Raw genomic sequence first — 22,036 nt, 5'->3', positions numbered from 1 at the left:
TACACGAATTTGCTGGATCCCAGCATGTGGTAGGCACTCGCTAGGTAGTTATACATTAATGAATTAACATTTTTGAGAAACAGTAAATATAAAATGTGTTCCTTATTCAGTACAAACAGCATGTTCATTAGCAAAAGAAATTATCCTGATAATTTTATTTCTAGTTTGTTGATTAAGACGCAAAAAATATACGCCTGGTGTTAGTTGCTTCAATTTACTTTAGGTTTTAATTCATAACATGGTCAAATTTTAGCAAGTCTACTAGTTTTCATAATAAATACCTCATACAGTTGCAAGCAGATGGCATCTATGAATCCAACTTGCATACTTGGGATTTTGTTTTTCTTCTCCCTGTTCATTAGGTCCTGAAAACAGAAACAGACACACACAGATCTGCATTTACTTAAAGAACACAATGCAAGTTGGCTCTAAAAAGATGAATCACTGGGTTAGCTGAGGAAGGCTATATACCTGCCTACCTGCCTTCTTACCACACTCAGGAAGGCCCTGGTCCTCTCTCCCGTGTTCGCCCCGGCTGTGACTTTCCCCACATGACCCCCAGAATTGATCACTGACCTAGAATCAACTGCTGACCTACAGTCAAGCACTGACCTAGAGTCCACTGCTGACATGTATTTGGAGAACACACATGCTTTCAAACTGTCTGCTGATGTGGAATCAAACACTCTCAGCTTTGTGGAAAAAGGCACTGAGGCCACAGTTGATTACAATTCAATTCACACAGAGAGCTTTTTGAGTGAAGATTATGCAGATGTCACTGCTGCTTATTCCCAGGAGCTCATTACTGGTGCAGCGGACAAGCCCAGCACCTCCATGGGGAGCAAAGAGTATGTGTCAGTGCTTGTTTAAAATGAAGCAAATTCTCCATTAGCTGCGACCATCACTCTGCTACCCACCATTTCCTGAGAAGATTCTGAGCTTCTGAACAAGCCCACTACTACATAATAGGAGACTGAATAACTGCAAAAGACTAATGAGACATAGGATGTACCCAGTGGAGGATAAAAAGCAGAATGGAGGGCTTCCCTGGTGGCGCAGTGGTTGAGGGTCCGCCTGCTGATGCAGGGGACGTGGGTTCGTGCCCCGGTCCGGGAGGATCCCACGTGCCACGGAGCGGCTGGGCCTGTGGGCTGTGGCCCCTGGGCCTGTGCGTCCGGAGCCTGTGCTCCACGGCGGGGGAGGCCACGGCAGTGAGAGGCCCGTGTACCGCAAAAAAAAAAAAAGCAGAGTGGAAGGAATGGTACACAGACGGAGGAGGGGCATCTCGTAACCATGTCCCATTTAATGTGGGCTCAGTAAATGTTCATTTGAATTGAAAAAAAGACTCTATGCTTCATTTCCAGGAAAAACTTCTCCAGTGGTTTAAGAAGAATCTTCTTGTATTCGAGATTCCCTACACTATACAGAAAGGCAGTATGTATCCAAAAATCTTTAAAATCTGTGTGCCCTACAACACAGCAATTCTGGAATTTATCCTAACAAGGTAATGAAAATTGGCCCACAGATGTTTAGCAACAAAGATGTTTATCAAAGTGCTGTTTGTAATAGTGAACTCTGCAAACATTGTACCAAAAAGTAAATTATGGTTACATCTATTTCATGTAACCATTATATATGATATATAAGACAGCATCTGTTAGAATGAAAAATGGCTTATGATATTTAAATGCAAAAAGTAAATTACAAAATATAGGTACAATATGATGACTTGTTATTTGCTTGTTTTCTGTAGCAAACATGTATAATCTTCTAGTAAGAAAAGTTTTTAAAAATAACGAGAAATTCTGTTCCTAAGATCTCATAGAAGCATAAAAAGAATCTACAATAAAAAATGTATATGAATAATTCCTACCAGCAAGGTCTCATACTTACAGCAGGCTCTATGTTGAGTTCTTTTCTCTCTCTGTCTCCTTGGTCAAAAAATTCAGTGGCAACAAGTTCTGCTATCTGAAATCAATAACAGACTAAGTTTGGGTAAATAAAAGCATATTACTCCGTAAAACAGAGACTTTAAATGAAGATAAAATCTATCAAAGCTGTAGCTTTCAACCACATCAGTAAAATTAGAATAAAGCAGTAACAACTAATAGAAATTTTATTTGTTTTAATGTGTACCTAATCACAAAGGCTAGAGTTTGTAATCTTCTATAATTACACAGAAAAAAGCAACATTATTTCAACTTCATCAATCAGTGGAAAAAAAGTACCGCGTGCCCATCTGTATCATAATCAACGATATATTTATTAAGCATCTGTTGTATGAGGTGCTGTGTAAAACACAGTATCAAATAGGTCCATATACTGAGGCTGATTGATATGCCTTTTAGGTTTCTTTTAATCTACCAGTTCCTCCTCTTCTCTTTTTAAAAATATTCCTTGTAATTTTGGTTGTTGTGGAATAAACTGGGTTGTTAATCCGGCAGTATTCCCCTGTCTGGATTTTGTTGATTGTGTTTGCATGATGAAATTTAATGTTTCTCTGTACCCTGTATTTCCATATACACCAGTAGTGAGATCTAGACACTTGATTAGATTGAGACTTGAATTTTTTTTTTTCTGCCATGACTGTTTCACAGGCAGTGCCCTGTACTTTTCTCAAGGGCTGTATAATGCCTGGTTGCTTCTCTTTGTGAGATTAACAACCCTTCATGATCTTTGTCTAGATTCACTAATTAAAAGGCTGCAAAAAGGTAATATGCAAAGCAATCATTCCTTTTTCCTTTATAGCTGAAATAAAATAAAGTTCCCCATATCAATTATTTAGTTACCCTAAAGCAGCAGTCCCCAACCTTTTTGGCACCAGGGACTAGTTTCGTGGAAGACAATTTTCCCACGGACCAGGGTCGGGGGTATAGTTTTGGGATGATTCAAGTGCATTATATTTATTGTGTACTTTATTTCTGTTATTACATTGTAATATATAATGAAGTAATTATACAACTCACCATAATGCAGAATCAATGGGAGCCCTGAGCTTGTTTTCTACTTGTCACTCACTGATAGGGTTCTGATATGAGTCTGCAAGCAACTGATTTATTATGGTCTCTGTGCAGTCAAACCTCTGTGCTAATGATAATCTGTATTTGCAGCCACTCCCCAGCACTAGCATCATCTCAGCTCCACCTCAGATTATCAGGCATTGGATTCTCATAAGGAGCATGCAACTTAGATCCCTCACATGCGCAGAGCATAGTAGGGTTCGCACTCCTATGAGAATCTAATGTCACCACTGATCTGACAGGAGGCAGAGCTCAGGCGGTAATGGGAGTGATGGGGAGCGGCTGTAAATACAGATGAAGCTTCACTCACTCACCCGCTGCTCACCTCCTGCTGTGAGGCCCGGTTCCTAACAAGCCATGGACCAGTACCAGTCCTTGGCCCGAGGGTTGGGGACCCCTGCCCTAAAGTACAATTTGTATAAGTAAAGCACGAGAAATACTTGATTTTCTCTACTTTAGTTACTATTAAAAAAAAAATAACTTGGTTCTCAAGCATCCACCAAAGATGGCTGTGGAAGGTTTTGTTTTATTGTTTTTATTATTATTTTGAACTCTTGGATTTAAACATTATAATGTATTTCAATCCTCACTGACACTCAGACGTTGTTCCATTTTGGCCAGTTGAGAGCACATTAAGTTGGCTTCTTTGTTCTTTTGACATGGCTTCATGAGTCTTTGATAGCTTCCTTGCTTTCTGCTATAACAAGATGTTCTAGGCTCATCTTGTACATTGCCTGCTTTGGAACCACAATCAGCCATTTCATTGTGGAGGCCTAATTCCTTTAAACTGAGGTATTTGGAGACCTCAATCTGGGCACGAGGTTCATTCATTACTACCAGGGTGATCATTGTTTTTTAAGCCCTTTTAATGGATGGAGCTAAGATACAACGTAAGTTCATACAGTATTTCCTATTCAAATTCAGAACTACGGGATTTCTGCAAAACCTTATCCACCTTAGATCTTTATCTTTCTACTCATGCTGAAAATCCTACTTCTCAACAATACCCATATAATTTTTCATTTGCTTTTATCCCACATCACCCACAACGATGACTGAATATCTATACAAAATTACCACTAATATGATTAAAAACAGTTTTAAAGGTTTCTTTTTTTTAGAGTTCTTTTTGTTCTCAGTGTACATCTCACCAGAGTTATATGGTCAAATTACTGTTTTAATGTCACTTGGAATAAAACAGTCCCTCTCAGTGTGTTTCTGCAACCAAAATCATTTTGTTTCATTTTACTTTCAAGGTTAAGTGATTTTTTAAAAATTCAATTTATTTTATAACTATAAGAGCAATTTACATGGTTCTAAATTAAATCTACAAAACAAGTACATGCAAGCAACTCTAGCTTATATCTCTGTTCCCTCTATCTTATTCCCTCCTTCCCCTGAGGGAAAAAAATAACTTTTTTGTGATTAATCCTTCTGTTTTTTTAAAATATAAGCAAATATGTACATATATTATTTCATCTCCTCAGATAAATGGTAGGATACCATACCCATTTTTCTCTGCCTTGCTTTTTTTTTTTTTTTTTTTTTTACTTATAATATATCTTTGTAATCACACCCTGGTAGTATAGAGAATTCTTATTTCTTTTTGCTGTTGCAGAGGATTCATCATGTAAATGTACTACAGTTTATTCAATCAGTAACCTATTAATGAACATTTGGGTTATTTCCAGTGTTTGTTATTACAAATAGCACTAAAATGAATAGGCCTGTGTAAATGTCTTTTTATATTCTTGCCAGTACATTTTTGGGATAACATTCTTAGGAGTAATGGTAAATGAATTTGTGTATTCATATACTTCCAAAGGGTTATAGTATTTTGCATTCCTTTTTTTCCCACAGCTTCCCCAGCAGAGTATGTTGTGAAACCTTTGGGTGTTTGCCAATTGGACAATTGAGAAATGGTGTCTCAGTGCTTTTTTTAAATGAAGTAGAATTTACATACTGTGAATTGCATAGACCATGGGTATACAGTTCAGTATATTAATAAATGCATGCAACTAGGTAACACACACCCCATCCAAGAAACAGAATATTTCTGTCACCCAGAAGGTGCCCTCAGGCCCTTGCACAGTGAATCCCTGCACCTTCTTCCCTCCCTCCCCAGCCAACTGCTACCCTATCAATTACTTTTGCCTCTTCCAGAACACCACATAAATGACATAACAGTATTCTTTTGTATCTGGCTTCTTTTGCTCAGTTTAGTGTTGATGAGACTAATCCATGTAGTTGCCTGTATCAGTTTCAGTTTCTTTTCACTGTTGAGCAGTACTCCACTGGGTGAAGGAGTAGTGTATTACAATGCATTTATCCACGCTCCTGTTGAGAGACTTTTGGATTGTTTCTAGTTTCTGACTATTAGGAGTAACGCTGTTATTGTAATGAGATTCTGTACAAGTTCTTTTGTGTCAGTGTAGTTTTTGATTGTTTGGTTTTTTGTTTTGTTTCATTTTTTTAAGGCCACACCACATGGCATGCAGGATCTTAGTTCCCTGACCAGGGATCGAACCCCTGCCCCCGGCAGTGGAAGCACGGAATCTTAACCACTGGACTGCCAGGGAAGTTCCATGTGTCAGTGTAGTTTTAACTTGCATCTTTCCTTATGATTGAGGTTCTGAGAACCTTTTCAAATGAGTAAGAGCCATTCACATTTCTTTTTCTATCAACTTTTTGTTCAAATCTTTGGCCCATTTTCCAGTAGGGTTGTTGGCCTTTTTCTTCTCTATTTTTAAGAAGTTCTTTAATATTAGGGATATTAACTATCTATCAGATAAATGTTGCAAATATTTTTACCTGTTTTTCATTGTCTTTCTCTGCTTATAGTGTCTTTGCCATGCAAAAAATTTTCTTAATTTTTTAATTTTCTTGTAATCAAATTTGTCAGTCTTTTCCTTTATTGATTCTGCATGTTGAGCCATGGTTAGGAAACTTTTCTCACTCCTTGTTTATAAAAGAATCCACAAACGTTTTTATTTAGTACTTGTATGGTTTAATTCTCTGCACTGAACTCTATGCCCCATTTGGAAGTATGCAGAATAGATCCAATTTCGTCTTTTGCCATCCGGCTATGGAGATGGGAAAATCATCCTAACCTTATTTAGTAAAGTCTATTTTTCCCCCAGTTATTTGAAATGCTATCTTTATTATATATTAAACGTTCTATGCAATTCTAAATGTTCTATTATGTTCCACTGGTCTGACACCAATACCAAACTTTTAATTATAGAGGTTTTATAGTGTTGCTTTTTATGTCTGGACCCCAACTTCACTGCTGTACTTTTTCAGGGTTTCATTCAGAAAAAAGAAAGAGTAAGTGAAAAGACAAATTGTTCCCTCTTCCATTCTCTTTCCTATTTGGAAATGGGCATATAGTCTTTTATTATGGAGCAGGAAGGTCTATAAAGACATTTCTTGAGTGCTTGTGGCATGTCAGCTTTAAGGCACTTTGGAGAGTGCATTCCTGATACCGTTTTCTCAGCATTTGTTTCATGAGATGAGCCTGTCATTACTGGGCTCCATGACTATGCAGCCCAGAGCTGTGACCAACAGCAGTGGTCAATAATCTCAGGTAGTACATTTAGGATTCAAGATGTAATCTCAAAAAACAAAACCACAAGATACACATCATTGCATATATACCCACCCCTTCTTTTAGCTTAGGGCCTTTATCGCCACTGCAAAATGTTACAGCAGTGAGAGAGGATGTATTTCTAGCCTCCTAGCCACAGGCCCTGATCAGATCCTTCCTGACATCTTATATCAACATGTCCTATACTTCTAAGCACCAGAAGTGTTTAAGTTCTACTTGTTAATGCCTATATGGAGTTGAGGTATAGCCTAATATGCTAACCGTAAGAAAATTTAAGTTTGCTTCTTCTAAACTTTAATATTATTAAAGGGCTGTGTTAAAAAAAAAATCCCCAACTAAGCCAGCAGTAGTATTGGAATTAAGCTTTATCAACAGCTAGGTTTGCTGTGTTAATATAGATGCTTTCTTTCTTAATATATCTTACAAATATTATTAAGTGCTAATGAGTCCTCTAAAAAAGAAAACCTGTTTATGTCCAATTATCTGCTTTTAATACTACTTAAAATTTAGATAAAAAGTTCCCCAAATACTTCAAAAACTATATTTAAGAGCAAAGATTTATCTTATTTTGACTTTTTAATTATTACTTTTATCATCACTAAGCAACATACCCGTTGTTGGATAGGCCAGGGTTTTGTAATTGCAGAAAGATCACAAGCTGTCATCAGCATCGCTCTGTTAAGGGAAAAAGAAGCCCAATACTCCTGTTTACTTTTATGTGAATATAAACCCTAGTAAATAGTTACTAATAAAAAAGTTAAATTAAAACCCTCTAAACTACGAGGATGGCAGTTTATAGACTAAAGAAACAGAAATAGAATTTACATAGAAGCAGGGCTGATACAGTGATATCACAGTGTCATTGTTTTGGTTACCCAGTGAACTACTGGAATTTGCCTTCACACTGCCTCATTTATCTCCACATTAGCAGCAGGAGAGAAGTTATTAACCTTTGAGCACAAACTTGCCTGCTATTATTATTTTTTTTTTCTTTGGTCTTCCAATCTCAGTGACAGTATGATGAAAACACACTGATTACTAATAATTAACCATTAAAGGATAACTTCAGCTGTCCTACTGATAAAAGTTCCATGACAGCAAGAACTATGGTGGGTCATCCTAATTCACTCAACACATGTAGTGACTCCTATGTGAAAAGCCTTTGAATTATTGAACAGTATCTGCTGGAGAAAAGAGGGAAATGAGAGGATGATGCTGGTTATTCCTTCGCTTGTTAGAGAAGCTGAAAACCATACTGGAGTCTGGAGTCTGTGACAAGGCGCTCTACAACTCAATACTGTATAAAACTACTGTATGAAAATAGTTCCCTCTTTAGTGCAGTGTTTTCCCATGTCAGGTCCAAATACCTGCCATCTAATCCTTTTAATTTGTTTGAAGACATAGGCAAAAAGGCCGTCACTGTCATATAGAAGCACTCAAGGTAAAGGACTGTATCACTTGTCCCTCTCGGGAAACCCAACCTAAAAGTACATTCTCCCTAACCATATTAGGCCACAAAGAAAATAGTTTTCTGCCTCTAATTCTATCTCTTATACCAACTCCCTCGCAAGTAATGAGTGCACCAGAGAAATCTTTAATCATGAAGGATTTCAATAATACTTGCCAATACAAACTGCCTCCCCCAAAGAAGACTATGCACCTGTGTGAGCTTAACTACAATCTGGACTGTGAAGAGTGGAAGAGGCAACGCAAGCACTAGATGTCCTGAGTGCTTGTCTGCCGAGAGGTCAGAAGTTAGGAGAGTGGAGCAGTGAAAACTGTGGCACAGTCTTGGAATTGTGGTCAGATTCCACTTTTGTCATTGAGAAAAACTGTTCACGAATCACAGTAGCGTGTCTGTACTTTTCTAAGGCACTGTTCTAAAAACACGTTGAGACTCTTAGGTGAAGCATGACTAGAGAGAACAGACAGCTGGGCATTTGTATGTTTCCTTATAATTTGCATCTTTGTTTGCATGTGAAGTAATACCAATCTATTTAAAGGAATGTTTAAATGTATAAAATTGTAATACACCACTATCCTTAGTATTACTACCTCTGTCTTTTCTTTATTATTGACACTTAGCTCTTTTTTATTGATCCAGTTCTTGTCATGACAAAGGCAGTGATAGTAATAGCAAAGGATGGGAGGGAGGGACAGAGGAACAGGTGAGGAAAAACAGAAACCCTTAAGTTCTGACAGTGCTACTCTGCTATCACGTAAGAGAAGTAAACACTTCACAGCCATGTTCCTGCTCCTGCATTCTTTAGGATGCTATTTTCAGGTCTTCAATTCCAAAGAATTGTGAGTATGAACAAGGGAACTCTATAGCCTGGTACTGATACTCTACCACATTTTAAAGGTCCTTCTAGGACAAAAGTGATTCATTCACTTGAATTTGCAAATGCATTTCTTTTCAAGTAAATATTCATTTCTGTACAACACTCAAGAATTCTGACAGCCTCTAAGATCATCACATTGTAACAAATAACTGCAATAAAATTAATTAGGTAGCAAAACTTCAGCTTTAAGGATAGTAATCCTACTTACAAAAACAATTCCTTTTGATGAGGATCTTCCAAGTTGAACTGATTTTTTCTTATAAGTTCAAAAAATTCTCCTCTCCTCCTTTAAAATAAAGAAAAATATTTCATAGTTATGATGAGTTCCCCAAGCTCTTATCCCTTTGGTCTAGAAAGACTCATGGAGTAAAATTTTTGGGGAAAAAATCTCTAATGGTTTTTTCTCATCTTAGAATAAAAATTATCATTTAAAAATCTTAAATACCTTACCTTCTTCTCTTCTACCATATTCTTTGGTTGAAACATTAAATCTCACCTCGTTTTTAACTACGAATCACAAATAATGGAAATTTCAATTCTTGAACATGATTTTAAGAAAATGAACCAATATGAGTTAAAAGTCTGATGCCAAGAATGATTTAAGAAATTTTGCGTATGGCATAATAAGATCTATATGCTTTCAGTTTAATTTCATATACCTCATTCACATATATTATGGTATAGGGTAAAAAATGTTCATAATAATTACTCTTTCACTATAAAGTTGTGAAGTCCTTCTGAAGCAAAGAATGACCAAGTAAAGTATAAACTAATATTCATTCACTGTATAGTGAATACCTCTATGTGCTCAACATTGTTAGGCGTCTTGGGAAATTATTAGACATGAGTTCCTTTCAGTGTTTAAAATCTAGTCAAAGACACAAACATAAGAGAAACTTACATAACAAAACTGCCCGTCTGTGAATAAGTACCAAAAATGAAAAGAGGTTTCAAAAGGGTTCAGAGGGGAGAGCCATGTGGGTCTCCACAAGGGTCGGGAAGCCTTTGTGGTTACAGGTATTTTTCAAATTCTTGGTAATTTGATCATCTTTATTCTGCAATCATTTTGAATACACTGAAATTTACTATATTTTCTTTTACCCTAATTAACTTTAAAGTGCTCCAAAATCCAAGGAAACAGACTCTTTTAGATGTAGTTACTTTCAGATGCACAGCAGTGGATATCTGGTATATGGTTTTGTGTGTTTCTTCTGTTTGTTTTTACTTCTCAAAAGAGTGGCTAAAACCATAATGCACATCCTTGTACAGAGGGAGAGAGGCCTGTGTTCCTGGGAAATCCCTTGAGTGTGACTGCCGGACTCCCCTCACTCCCAAACTTGCAGCAAAGACCTCAGTCTCTGTGTGGGAAACGAATGCTTGCCCAAAGGCAGCAACATCTTTCCTTGCTTTTAGAAAGGCAGTTTAATGATGCAAACATACCTACATCCCTAATACACTCTAATGCATACTTTAATTTTTGAATCACTAACTTCATTAAAGTTCTGCATTAATATCCTTCTTTTGCCAAAATCCAATAAAAAGAAACAAAATTTACTTGTCTGGCACTCAGCTCCTTTTCCAGCCCACGTAAGCTTGGATGACAGTATAAAGGAATTGTGAAATGGTCAGAAGTTGGGGGAGAGAAGGAAAGGAGGAAAAGCAAATGGCCTACATAATCTTTAGGTTGGCCAACCCAGCTTGGAATGACCTTGAGATGGTTATTTGCTTTGCGCATTATTTCAGAGACAAACATCAGAAATAACTCTGTATTCTGTAATTTCTATAACATTAAGTAAGCAGAAGAAGTAGACTTTTCTGGCTTCCTTTGAGAAACTGCTCCATAGTTTGATAGACAGCTTTGCCAGGACATTTGTCCTTATAATCTAAAAATACCCCAGTGTGGATTTTTAAAGTTTGAAACAATGCAAACACATCCAAGACCTATTTATCAACATATTTCTTAAAACTTACTTAATGTACAGTGCTAGGTCTGTAGCTAAAATAGCTTGCTTGATTATTTTCAGCGTGGTCTTATATTCTTCAATGGAGAGGCCACTGAGAATCTGATTGCCCTTTATAAAAAAAAGAAAACCATCATTAGCATTCCACCTGGAGAAGCTGCTGATAAGAACAAAATCTGAAAAAATAGTCACATCTCTTAAACACATGCCTAGTATTCTGAACTCAGGAAGATAGAGGACACCTGCTTACATAAAGTAAATACCGTGAAATAATGTTTCCTCTCTATGCACCCACCCTCATCGCCTTGTCATACAAGAAAAAACAGCTTCATGATGGTTCATGGGCCGAAGTATGCATGTTTCTCCAACTCTTCTACTCCTTAGGCTTTAGTCCAGGCCCCAAATCTAATAATTATATACCTTTTTCCTTTGGGCAGGCTAACTGCTGTGATCTGAGAACAAGTAAAAGTTTGAAAAATCAAAAACTGTATTAATAGATGTGAAGAACAGGGTGAGGAAATTGTAAACAATTGATTATTTTAAAAATCATTTCTCTATGGCTTCTGTAATAAATCCAATAACATTTCTGGTGCAGATTCATATAATTTTAACTTCATATTGAGAACAGTGTGTATTCCTCAGGAACATGCCAATACAGATGGGTAGAGGGTGTGAGCAATGATGTGCTTACTGGTGGTATAAAGAAAGCAAGAGTTGAAACATCTATAAGGACTATTTCAAAGGTGGCTAATCCATGTGCAAGTTATCTAAAGTTTTTGCTATGTAATCATTTTTTATTTCTTGCCTGTAATTTAAAGCACAGTGACTCTCTAATCTTGAACTAAGTAAAACATACCTTGGGTACCCAGAATATACTCAAAACAACATCTGTAAATTGAGTCAGATGTGCTTCCTAAACCTCAGGGCTGAGAAAAAAACCCAGAAGCTTAGCAATAGGGTCTGGAGGTAAAGGATTTGTTCTGAAGAAAGGAAACTGCTGAGCCAGGTTCAAACATTGGTTAGAGGATAACTGATGCTGAAATTGTGGTATACGTCTAATTAATGAATCTGTGATTACACAAGAAACATTATTTTTAAATATTAAGCCACTTTAGATTCTGGGCAAAACAAAACTATATTCTGATACTTTTATTTATTTTAAGACAAAACTATTTCAAGTGGAAAAGTAGAAATGTCTTTTGGTATTGTATTTTTATTTTCCCTTCCAAAAACAAAGGCTGTAAATTCTTGTGTATTGGTGCTTAAAAAGACAGAATATAGATGGGCCTTATAATGTGAGGCCAGCCATATATACAACCAGATTCCTTTTATGTTAAGTAATAATATATTACATAAGTTTTATGTTATCTAATAACAGAGAGAGCTATGATAGGCATACTGTAAAATACGTTTTTTTTTTTAAAAGGTTAGCATATTTTGTTTAAAACTAAATAGGATATTAAAATGAAGTTTGAGCTGAAGGGCAAAGACAGCAAATTCCAATGAAGGTACAGATGTTGCTGCTATAACTCGACACACACATTCCTGAGAAGTCTCAGTTCGGAAAAACCCCACACTAAAAATAACATGGTTTTTGGGAGAAACAGTGTTAGGGCAGACCACTCAAAGCCTATGTGACTTTATAACCAGAGCACAAACCAAATCAAGAACTGGCACCTCTGGAGGTAACTTGGACAGGCCAGGCTAGCGAGTCTAGGGGCTGCCTCTGAGGACATTAAAGAAGCACAGAAACAGCTGAGTGGAAATGGTGGTTTGTGGAAGCCCAGAGGCAGCACAGGGGGAACTGGATGGCGGAGACGGATGGCGGAGACAATGGGGCTGTACTAGGGGAGGTGCTGAAGGAAGAGCAACCTCCTTCCCCTGGGCCCAGAGCAGCCCAAGGCGAGGGAGAGCGCCTCAGGGCTAAGTGCCCATTTTCAATATTCCTAAAACAGAACCGAAAGGGTTGCTCATGCAGGAGCCAAGCAGAGGGCTTCTTCCTTCCTTGCTGAAGGTCAAAATTCAACTCCCATAATTCTGGCACCTCACCCAAGAGAACTTGTTCATGAAACAGTACAACTTATACATTTTACTGACATCATTCCCCTACCTCCCAATCATACATCAGCTAATTCACGTTAGTCACATCTGTAGCAGTCTGTACTAGAGCATGTGCAGAATTTATAAGGAGGTGCCCAAACTGGCCACATAACTCTTATCCCTTCACCCGCACCAACAGGTGCGATTGCGTTCCCCTTCACTCAAGTAAGAGAGAGTGGCTTGAAGTCGCGGCGTATGCCTGCTGGAGTCTGCTGGGTGGGGTGGGCTCCAGTACCCTTGTGTCTGATTCCTGTCTGAAAAATCTACAAGGCAAGACACAGGCTGGCTAGATGCTCTGATGCAGCAGTGAAGGAGAGGTTGCTACTGAACAGGACGGGCTGCCTTCTCTGAGTTTTGGAGGCATGGGGTTGGTTTAAGTCCTGTCCTGTTCAAGAGGACCACAAAGAAGGCAAAAGAACCTTAGCAGAAAGGAGCTGAAAGCCAACAATCAGAGTTCCGGGAGCTGAGGAAGGAGCCGTAAGGTGATAAACTGGACAGAGACGATCACTCATATTAAGGCGACGTCAGTGGAAAAGCCACACAGTTAAGGCGCTCGGCCAGGATCATGGAATTACTCGTAAGAAAAGAACTAGGTTTAAACACCTACCAGGCACAAACAGGGGGACACTCATCACACTACCAGTCTCTTGTTTCCTATTCTCCAAGTCTGGGGGAGTAGGAAGGGACATGGGGGTTTGGGGGTGAGGAAGGAGTCAGAAGAAACATAAGGGAGGGATGAAAGGAGCCAACCAGGGTGGGAAGAGAGAACCTGAAACTAAATCAAGCCCCACATCTGGACTACTACATAGGGCTGCACATTTTGGTTTCTAAATTGAGAACTGTATGCTATATTTTAGGACCTGAAGTAGTAACTAGAGGGTAAAACTTATCAAAGAGTGACCACAAAAGTCATGGGCCACCTGTGTTTTCTGGGGCTCAGGGAAGAACTAGTGCCACTGGGCAAATGTAAAGAGATGGAGGTAAAATTGCTTTAAAATTATATACCATGCGTTTGTGCTTGTTCAACGTAATCGTCTACAACTTTCACTGTTTTCTTCTTATAAAGGTAATACACGCATACAATGGGTAATGTGAATAATGAACAACAAATCAAAACCAGAAAATAAAAAAAATATTAATAGTTTAACTAGACAAAGCCGTTGCGAACATTTTGGCATATATCATTTTAACCTTATTTTCCTTAACAAAAATATGACTAGAGTAACATACTATATGCTTTCTTACATTGATAAATATTCATTTAGCCAAATTGTTGAATAGCTTTATTCCTTAATGAAAATGTTTATTAGTGGTCAAAAGTTTCCATAAAAAGAGGAAAAGGTACTGCCTTATGAAAGAAAACCTTTGAGAGTAGTATAAACCACTTCATTTGACAAAAACAAAAACAAAAACAGAACTGAGAGCCATAAAATACCAGTTTTGTTTGTTTCTAATTTGGAATAACCAAATGGAGGTGAGTAACCAGTTTTCCCTTTTCAGGCAACATTTAGACAGTTTTGGTTTCTAGAGAAGTGAGGCTGCGAAGATCTCAAATGTTTTGGCTTTGCCTTTCTTACCCAAAAAGGAATAAAGCATGCTCAAGAATTTATGTTGCTGGGAATAAATCCAAAACTTAAAAATAAAACTGAATTTATAAAGTGCTCTGTTAAAATTCTACAACCATAAATTAGGTACTTACAGGGCTATTAAGGATCATCAGGCACTGGTCAAAATGATGATGCTCCATGATCGAATGGCAGTAGAGCTGAGCAAGGGGGTGTTCACTTCTGGGTTTGTTGAAGCAAGGAAGAAAGTTTAAAAAAATTATCAGTTTCCCCAGTATATCAGTTATCAATTTCTCCTTATTATTGGTTAACTGAAAAAGAGGCTACTTCACAAAAATTAATCCAGCTAACAATTTTCTCTCCTTTTGCTAAGAAGAGTGAGGGAATCTCTGGGAAATACATATAAAGAGTCAAACTGTTTTCAAATACCAATGTTAACTGATGCCGGTTCAAAGTATGAACAATTTGATTGGTTTTAATATTTATTAAAATAGTAGAAGGAATAAGGACAAAGGATTACTTTCTCTACACACAAAAAAAATCCCTGAAATAGCTGTGCCAATAATAGTTTTCAGTTTCAAAAGTGCAATTAATTTAAAATCTGAAACAAATTTCCATGCAAGCCTTTCTTCTGAAATAAGGCTGAAGGTCAGCATCCCTATGTGTGCCTGTATATAAGAAAAGAGTCAACTGAGATGGAATTAGCTGAGGTGTGAGTGATGAGAGGCAAGGAAATGGGGGACAGTGGGTGCACATCCCCTTCTGGAGGAAGGAAGGAGACAGCTGAGTCAGAAAAAGTTCCCAGCGTGGGATCCAGGTTATTTCAATGCAGGACATCCTGGCGGTGCTCTAAAATGAACTTGGGGAAAATGGTAAAGACCATTTGGCTGAGTGAAGTGAGGGGAGGAATATTATAGTCAATTCATTATATGTAACAGAGTCACAAATCAAGTTCTAAAGCATGACAAGCAGAGTCCTCCACCTATTTCTCATGACCCTTCACATGTGAACATAAAGCACCATTTGCACTCTTTGTTCTTTAAAAGGAAGACAGAAAGTTATAGCTCCTGAAAGTCTCTGTTTCTTGAATTAATACGACAGGGGTTTATGAATTGTAAAGCACGATACAAGTGTTAGATAACACAATTGATTTGTTATTCCTCTGTACTAGTACATGAATCATTCTTTTACTTTGCACTTTATTTGCTGAAGATAGAGAACCTACCCAAGACAAGAAATGTAACACAGGAAAAAATGAGTTGGAGTGAGAGAAGCTTAAGGGAAAAACAAAAACAGTAAAACGAAAATAAAGGTAAGAGAATGGGTGATCTCATCTACTAGTGTTTAACCCACCACGGATATTGCTGACTTCCAAACTGCCATGTTTTGTTGTTGTAACCTTTCCCAAGTGAACTCCTGCCTTGTCTTCTTTGTTCCTTCCGTATTTAGTGAGTTGTACCGTGGGTCAGATACTGTGCTTATCACTGGACAGTGGGAAGGCAATGGAGGGACTAAAATGAGCAGATTTGTAAGAAAAGATAAATCTGCTGGAACCAAGACTGGAGATGCATGGAGACTACCGGGATTTAGTTAGGAGACTAGTGGGAAACCATTCTAGTAACCCAGGTAAGAGACAGCCTGGGTTACAGTGGTGGAATCCCAAATAAAAAGAGCTGCTTAGGAGGTAGATTAGTTAGGAGTTGGCAATGAATCCTGATGTTGGGAGCTAGTGGGGATGTGGGAGATGAAGGGGGAAAGTATGGAGGCTAAGCTTCTGCTTTGTCATTTCTGACATAGGAAAAAAGGGAGAAGATGATTAGAGATGGGGGATGAAGGAGGGGAAGATGGACTAGTTGAGTGCTGGATCTATTAATTTTAAGGTGCCTGAGGTACAACCAAATGGGTATAACAGTCTGAACTCGGGTCTGGGCTGGAGAGAGAGATGTGGATCACATCAACATGCTTGGAAATCCAAGCCACAGGAGTGGACGAGGTGCTCCAGGGAGATGGCCCGGGATAAGAGAGGGCCTAGCATAAACAGAATCGATGATCTCCCTCCAAATCCTGCCTGTATTCTATAGTCTCTATTTTGGCAATAGCATTTTCTCATCACTCAGACCGGATAAGCTCAAGTCAACTTCAGTACAGCTACCGCCTTCCTCATTCCCTTCACTTAGAAAAGGAAAAGCTTCTAGAGTATCTGTTATTGTCGTTTATACGAGGAATCCAAGCACATCCAGTATTAGCTTAGTATCAGTTTTATTCTGCTGTTACCCTGTTAGCCTGTATTCCTTTTGAGTTTGTTATCATTAGGGAAAACGACTCTACCAATTACTGTTTACTGAGAGCCTATGCCATGTCCAGCACTGTGCTAAGTAGTTTACATTTAATTTTTACAATAGTCCTCTGTAGGACACTTCAGCTCACCACATCAGAATCTTCAGTCCCACCTCATACTGCAGCCATTGATGTAGTGTCCAGCTTCACGCCTGCTCTAACTAACTGCACGAGGAGCCCGTCAGAAGGCGCCTGCCCTGGCCCGCCGAGAATACCTCTCACTTCTGCCCACAGGAGGGCTCTCTGCACTCACACTCACTCAGCCTGGAGCGTGTGGAGTTAAGGCCTCTGGAGGTCCCCTGTGACCAGTGGGGTATGGCAGCCTGCGGAGCTGCCCCTCCCCCTGCAGTCTCTGTCCTTTTGCGAACAGTTCTGGGTCTCATGTCGTAAGACTTCTCAAAAGCGCCTGGTGGGACTGAGCACCAGCTGCCTGCATGGGTGGACAGCTGGATACCTCGTCCTTCTCCTGGCTTTCCCTTCTCTGTTTCCCACTCCCAGGCCTGCATTCCTGCTCCCTGGGATCGCACGCGCTAATAAGCTATATGCACGCCAGCTTTTGTCTCAGGCTGTGCCTCCTGGGTGACCCAGGCTGAGACCTCTAAAACTGGCATTTTAGCATTTGTTTTTTAGATGACCAAAGGTACAGAGAGATTATCTAACTTGTTCAAGGTCAACAGAAAAGGCAGAGCCGGGATTCACATGCATCCTTTTCACTGCATCACACTGGCTTGTGACCCACAGCACTCTGCACACAGTATCCACTCACCAACCCAGTTAGAAGCTGGACTAGAAATGCGATTAGGTGGATATAACACAGACATGTTTAAAACTTCTAACGCACATTACATTTTTAGACAGTGCAGAAAGGACGGTTTCACATTAGAGAAAATTCTTGGCTTGTGAGATAGATGAATGCAAATTATGTGTTTGCCTTTACTTCTAAAAATATGGATTTATGAATCAATGAAAGGGTGACAAATTCCCCAAATTTTCCATTTACAAAGATATTCATGGAAACCAATGCATTCTATATCCTGCTACTTTTTACTCTTTCAAACACAAGGCTTCGTTGCCTCTTTATTTGAGGGTGTGTCACAAGGACCCATTAAACCACTCCTGCTGCTGGGTTATTCCCACACGTCAGTGAGCAGTCATGGGCTAGCACGCCCTCCCTGCATCTCCTCTTGTCCTGCAGTTGTTGGTCCATCTCTGAGAGTGGCGTAAGGATGCCAATGCAGAAATCAAACCAATGTCTCAGGAGTACAGAACCTTAGAAATCAATAGAAAATGAAAGTTCTGTGAGAAAAACACAGCCACCCCAGCACAGTACTCCTTTTCACTGATTCTGACAACGGTCCTTAATCTGGCTTCTCATCCATATATATTGCTCTGGGCTCAAATCTCTTAGCTATTCTTTGTGACCCATGTCAACCCATTTAATTCTTTTTTTTTGGTAATGTATTTATTTATTTTTAAATTTGGCATTAAAAAATTTTTTTTTTTTATTTTTTGGCTGCATTGGGTCTTTGTTGCTGCACACGGGCTTTTCTCTAGTTGCAGTGAGCGGGGGGCTACTCTTTGTTGCTTCTCATTGCAGTGGCTTCTCGTTGCAGAGCACGGGCTTTAGGTGCACGGACGTCAGCAGTTGCAGCATGCGGGCTCAGTAGTTGTGGCTTAGTTGCTCCGCGGCATGTGGCATCTTCCTGGACCAGGGATCGAACCCATGTCCCCTGCATTGGCAGGCGGATTCCCAACCACTGCGCCACCAGGGAAGTCCCAACCCATTTAATTCTTAACTTCACAATTTCTATGCAAATCATCACTATTGCCTTCTATGAGTCAGGGGTTTTTTTATGTTCCTATTCTCTGTGATCACAGATATTCAAGTTGATGATTCATTTGACCTTGTGACCCCAGTTCTTGGACCTTCTTGACTCTGCTGATTGCCCTTTTTTCACATCAACAATAGACAGTCCCTTCTTTGTTCCACAGCTCCTAGCTGCTACCAGGCATAGTCTCTTTGCTACTCCCTGTCCCTCCCTGGGGAAAAAAAAGCAAGATCTTCAACTCCCATCTATCCTTAACAGTATCCCCCTGTGAAAATAGCTAAAACGTGTTGAGCATGTAGTCTGTGCCAGGTACTGTTCCAAGCACTTTACATCTACTTATACTCCTTAATCCTTACAAGAAACCCTGTGAGACAGGCACTGTCATTATTCTACTATACAGAGAAGGAAACATAGAGAGGGAGTTTAAATGACTTGCCCAAGGTCACAAGGTGAGAGGAGTCAGGATTCAAATTTGCACCATAACCATCACAGCTCCTGCGTGGTCGTCTAAGGACCAAATGAGCTCATGTACATAAGTGCTAGAAGGAGTTCCAAATGCCATGGGATAAGACCTATATTAAGTGTTAGCTTCTATTATTATTATTACTATTATTATTAGCGACTAACTGAACTTGCACTTTATTCATATTCAGATCTCTAGTCTCTCAAGCCCTCCGACCTTACCAAGGATGATCTCACTGGCTAAAAAAGACTCTCCTCAGTGTGAACTTCACAAATTGTGATTCCTGTGCTGTCTTTACTGCTCTTTTAAGCCTCTAGGAGCCTGCTGACCCTGTTACCACCGTGCCTATTCACGACCTTAGCTCACTCCTGTTCCTCTGTCACAGAGCAGAGAGGACCATGGTACAGGGCAAGTTCTTCCAGGACAACTATACATGATCTGATTGTCGGTACCAGGAAATTTTTTATTGATTTTGCTGAATCTCTAATCTTGAAAAAAACATTCATTTGGTCATTTTACCTCTTCTAACCTCCATACTATGTATTACTTTCTCCTCATTGCCAAAACTCCTTTCCCCTCCATCCTCCCTCCCAAAGGACACACACATGCATACACACTTCTCAGTTCTTCATTGTTGTCAGTGGCACCATTATTGTTAATTTCTTGGACCCAGAGTCATGATTTTATCCCTTCGTTCCTGCATATAACTAGCTGTTCAATATTTACACAATTTTCTCCTTCAGTCTCTTCCTTTCTCTAGCTAATATGTGATGTTCACATACACCTGGCTTCCCCTACCTAACAGCTTTCTGGCTGGAACTCTGTGGTTCTAATTATTACCCATTTACCTTGTACCTTACTTACAGACTTTTCTTCCTAAACAATGTCTTCATTACCCACTGCAGCAATGGCTCCTTGTCTTTTCACTACGCCGAATATAAAATGCACGGCTTGGTTTTCCAGCTCTCCCTCGGAAGGGTCTTCTAACTTCCACTTGTTCATCCTCTTACTTTCCATCCCTAGTCAGTGAGCCTTCTGACCAGTCAGACTAGCCATCATGTCTGTTCCATGAATATGCCCTCTTCACAGTGTTCCTGGAGTACCTTCATGCTCTCCCCTCTCCAAATCCTACACACTTCAGAGATCCGGCTGCAGTCTCACCTCCTCCATTAACAGTAAGGATGGGCTACACTGATCATCGTCAGTCTCCTCTACTGACCACTTATAGCCCACGTTATCAAACAACACAGGACTTACTAGATACCTTCTGGCATTAATCACCATTGTTTCATGAAACTGCAAATTCCTTGATAACAGAAGCCGAATTTTATACTTTTATAGCTCTCTTTCTGCCTAGCAAAGTACCAGGCCCCAGTAACTGCACATTATCTCTTTGCCTAAAATGTAGGATAATTTCACTATATTTATAAAACACCAATCCTGAATCTAACCAAATAAATGCATCTACAAGAGTCCTCTTATATTGACGGCAGGCCTAACGTGGGGAAATTTCTCTACATAAGCAGATGTCTGCGCTTCAGCCATTTTGTTCCTATGACTGCCTGTTTTTAAAAGAATAATTCAACAACTATCTGGAATCACTCTTGCCTCCATCCACCCATGTGGGAGAAGAAAGCACAAGCAGTGAACTCTTCTCTCAAAGATTTCACTGGCGTACTTGAAGCGCTCTTCACAATGGCAATCTTCCTAGGCCAAGAAGGAATCAAAGAATCAGATACTGAATCAAAACACAGTTTTCTAAACAAGGAAAATCTCACTTCAATGTAATTTTCTGAAAAGATGTTCAACAAGCACAAATGACAGAGTTCAGTTTCTAACTTTGCTACCATATGAGGGCTTTTTTGTCTTTTTGATATATTACTTTTACTTTTGTGTCTTACTGCTTTGGTTTTCTCTATAGAGTGTTTGAATATCTGATGAGGTCTGGACACAGTACACCTTTTTAGAAGTTAGTTCTTTATATGGAAATGTTTCTGATACTCTTAGTCTCCAAAGAGTCCCCTGGTTAAGAAAATCCTACTGGAGGTATCACTCGTTTACCACTAGGGAAAGGAAAAAAAGAAACATCCCTGGGAAATTCTTGGTTTCCTTTACTCAAACCACAAGGATGTAGGAAGAAATAAATATCTCTGAAACTCCTTTAATTTTTTTAAAAGTTATTATTACTTAGTGTAAGTCTGCTCTGCGGTGTATGTGAAAGCAAGATTGTGTGGTCTGACTTTTTCCCAGGACTTTTTTTTTTTTTCAAAGAGAGGATGACGTTTCTCCAGATGTTTTTCCGGGTAATTATTTTTAAATAAACAAAGGAAAAAATAGCTTAGTGGCTTTTTTCACTCCAAAGCAGGGCAGTACGGCAATCCATACACTAATAATCCATATCCCAATGATATGGTGTTCAGTGCTGAGGCAGGAAGAGAAGGCAGCACTGCTGGCTCTCATCCTTAGGCTGTGCTTGACTCTGCGCTGTGAATCTTTTCACGTCGTTGTTTCCTTCCATAATTACTCCTGTGTTGATGGGAGGCTCAGGACCACAATCACATGACAAAGCACAGGGTACAAAGGACATGTCACCCAGTCAGTTCTCCAAAACATTAGACTTTAAAGAGGAGATAGCAAGCCTCTGATAGTCAGGCAAGAGCTTGCTATCTTTTCCCATCAAAGGTCAGCAGAGGACACGGTTGCTACATCGCTACAATTCTTTTTACATGAAGTTTTCCGTTTACTGTATTTAGATAAAGGGAATGTGATTAGAGAGCTTTCTGAAATTCCCTCAAGATATCAGACATGTGGA

At 39.2% G+C, this 22,036-nt stretch overlaps 1 protein-coding gene and 1 long non-coding RNA gene across 5 annotated transcripts in view; one reads left to right on the top strand and one right to left on the bottom strand.

Moving 5' to 3' along the window:
• LOC137223458 (uncharacterized) overlaps nucleotides 1-2,446 on the top strand; it is a 29,994-nt gene extending 27,548 nt beyond the window's left edge. For both annotated transcript variants that reach the window (XR_010942881.1, XR_010942882.1), the window contains exon 3: nucleotides 363-2,446. This is a non-coding gene — a long non-coding RNA (uncharacterized lncRNA). The remainder of the gene's footprint in view (nucleotides 1-362) is intronic.
• PDE5A (phosphodiesterase 5A) overlaps nucleotides 1-22,036 on the bottom strand; it is a 142,544-nt gene that overhangs the window by 6,393 nt on the left and 114,115 nt on the right. For all 3 annotated transcript variants that reach the window (XM_067735194.1, XM_067735196.1, XM_067735195.1), the window contains exons 15-20: nucleotides 14,730-14,817; nucleotides 10,941-11,041; nucleotides 9,178-9,255; nucleotides 7,239-7,302; nucleotides 1,894-1,968; nucleotides 282-365 (exon numbers count right to left, since the gene is read on the bottom strand). In XM_067735194.1, coding sequence (XP_067591295.1) covers nucleotides 282-365; nucleotides 1,894-1,968; nucleotides 7,239-7,302; nucleotides 9,178-9,255; nucleotides 10,941-11,041; nucleotides 14,730-14,817 — 490 coding nt within the window. The remainder of the gene's footprint in view (nucleotides 1-281; nucleotides 366-1,893; nucleotides 1,969-7,238; nucleotides 7,303-9,177; nucleotides 9,256-10,940; nucleotides 11,042-14,729; nucleotides 14,818-22,036) is intronic.

This window comes from Pseudorca crassidens, chromosome 4 (genome assembly GCF_039906515.1).
Source record: "Pseudorca crassidens isolate mPseCra1 chromosome 4, mPseCra1.hap1, whole genome shotgun sequence".
NCBI classification, from domain to species: domain Eukaryota; kingdom Metazoa; phylum Chordata; class Mammalia; order Artiodactyla; family Delphinidae; genus Pseudorca; species Pseudorca crassidens.
This window is presented reverse-complemented; position numbering and strand designations above follow the sequence as displayed.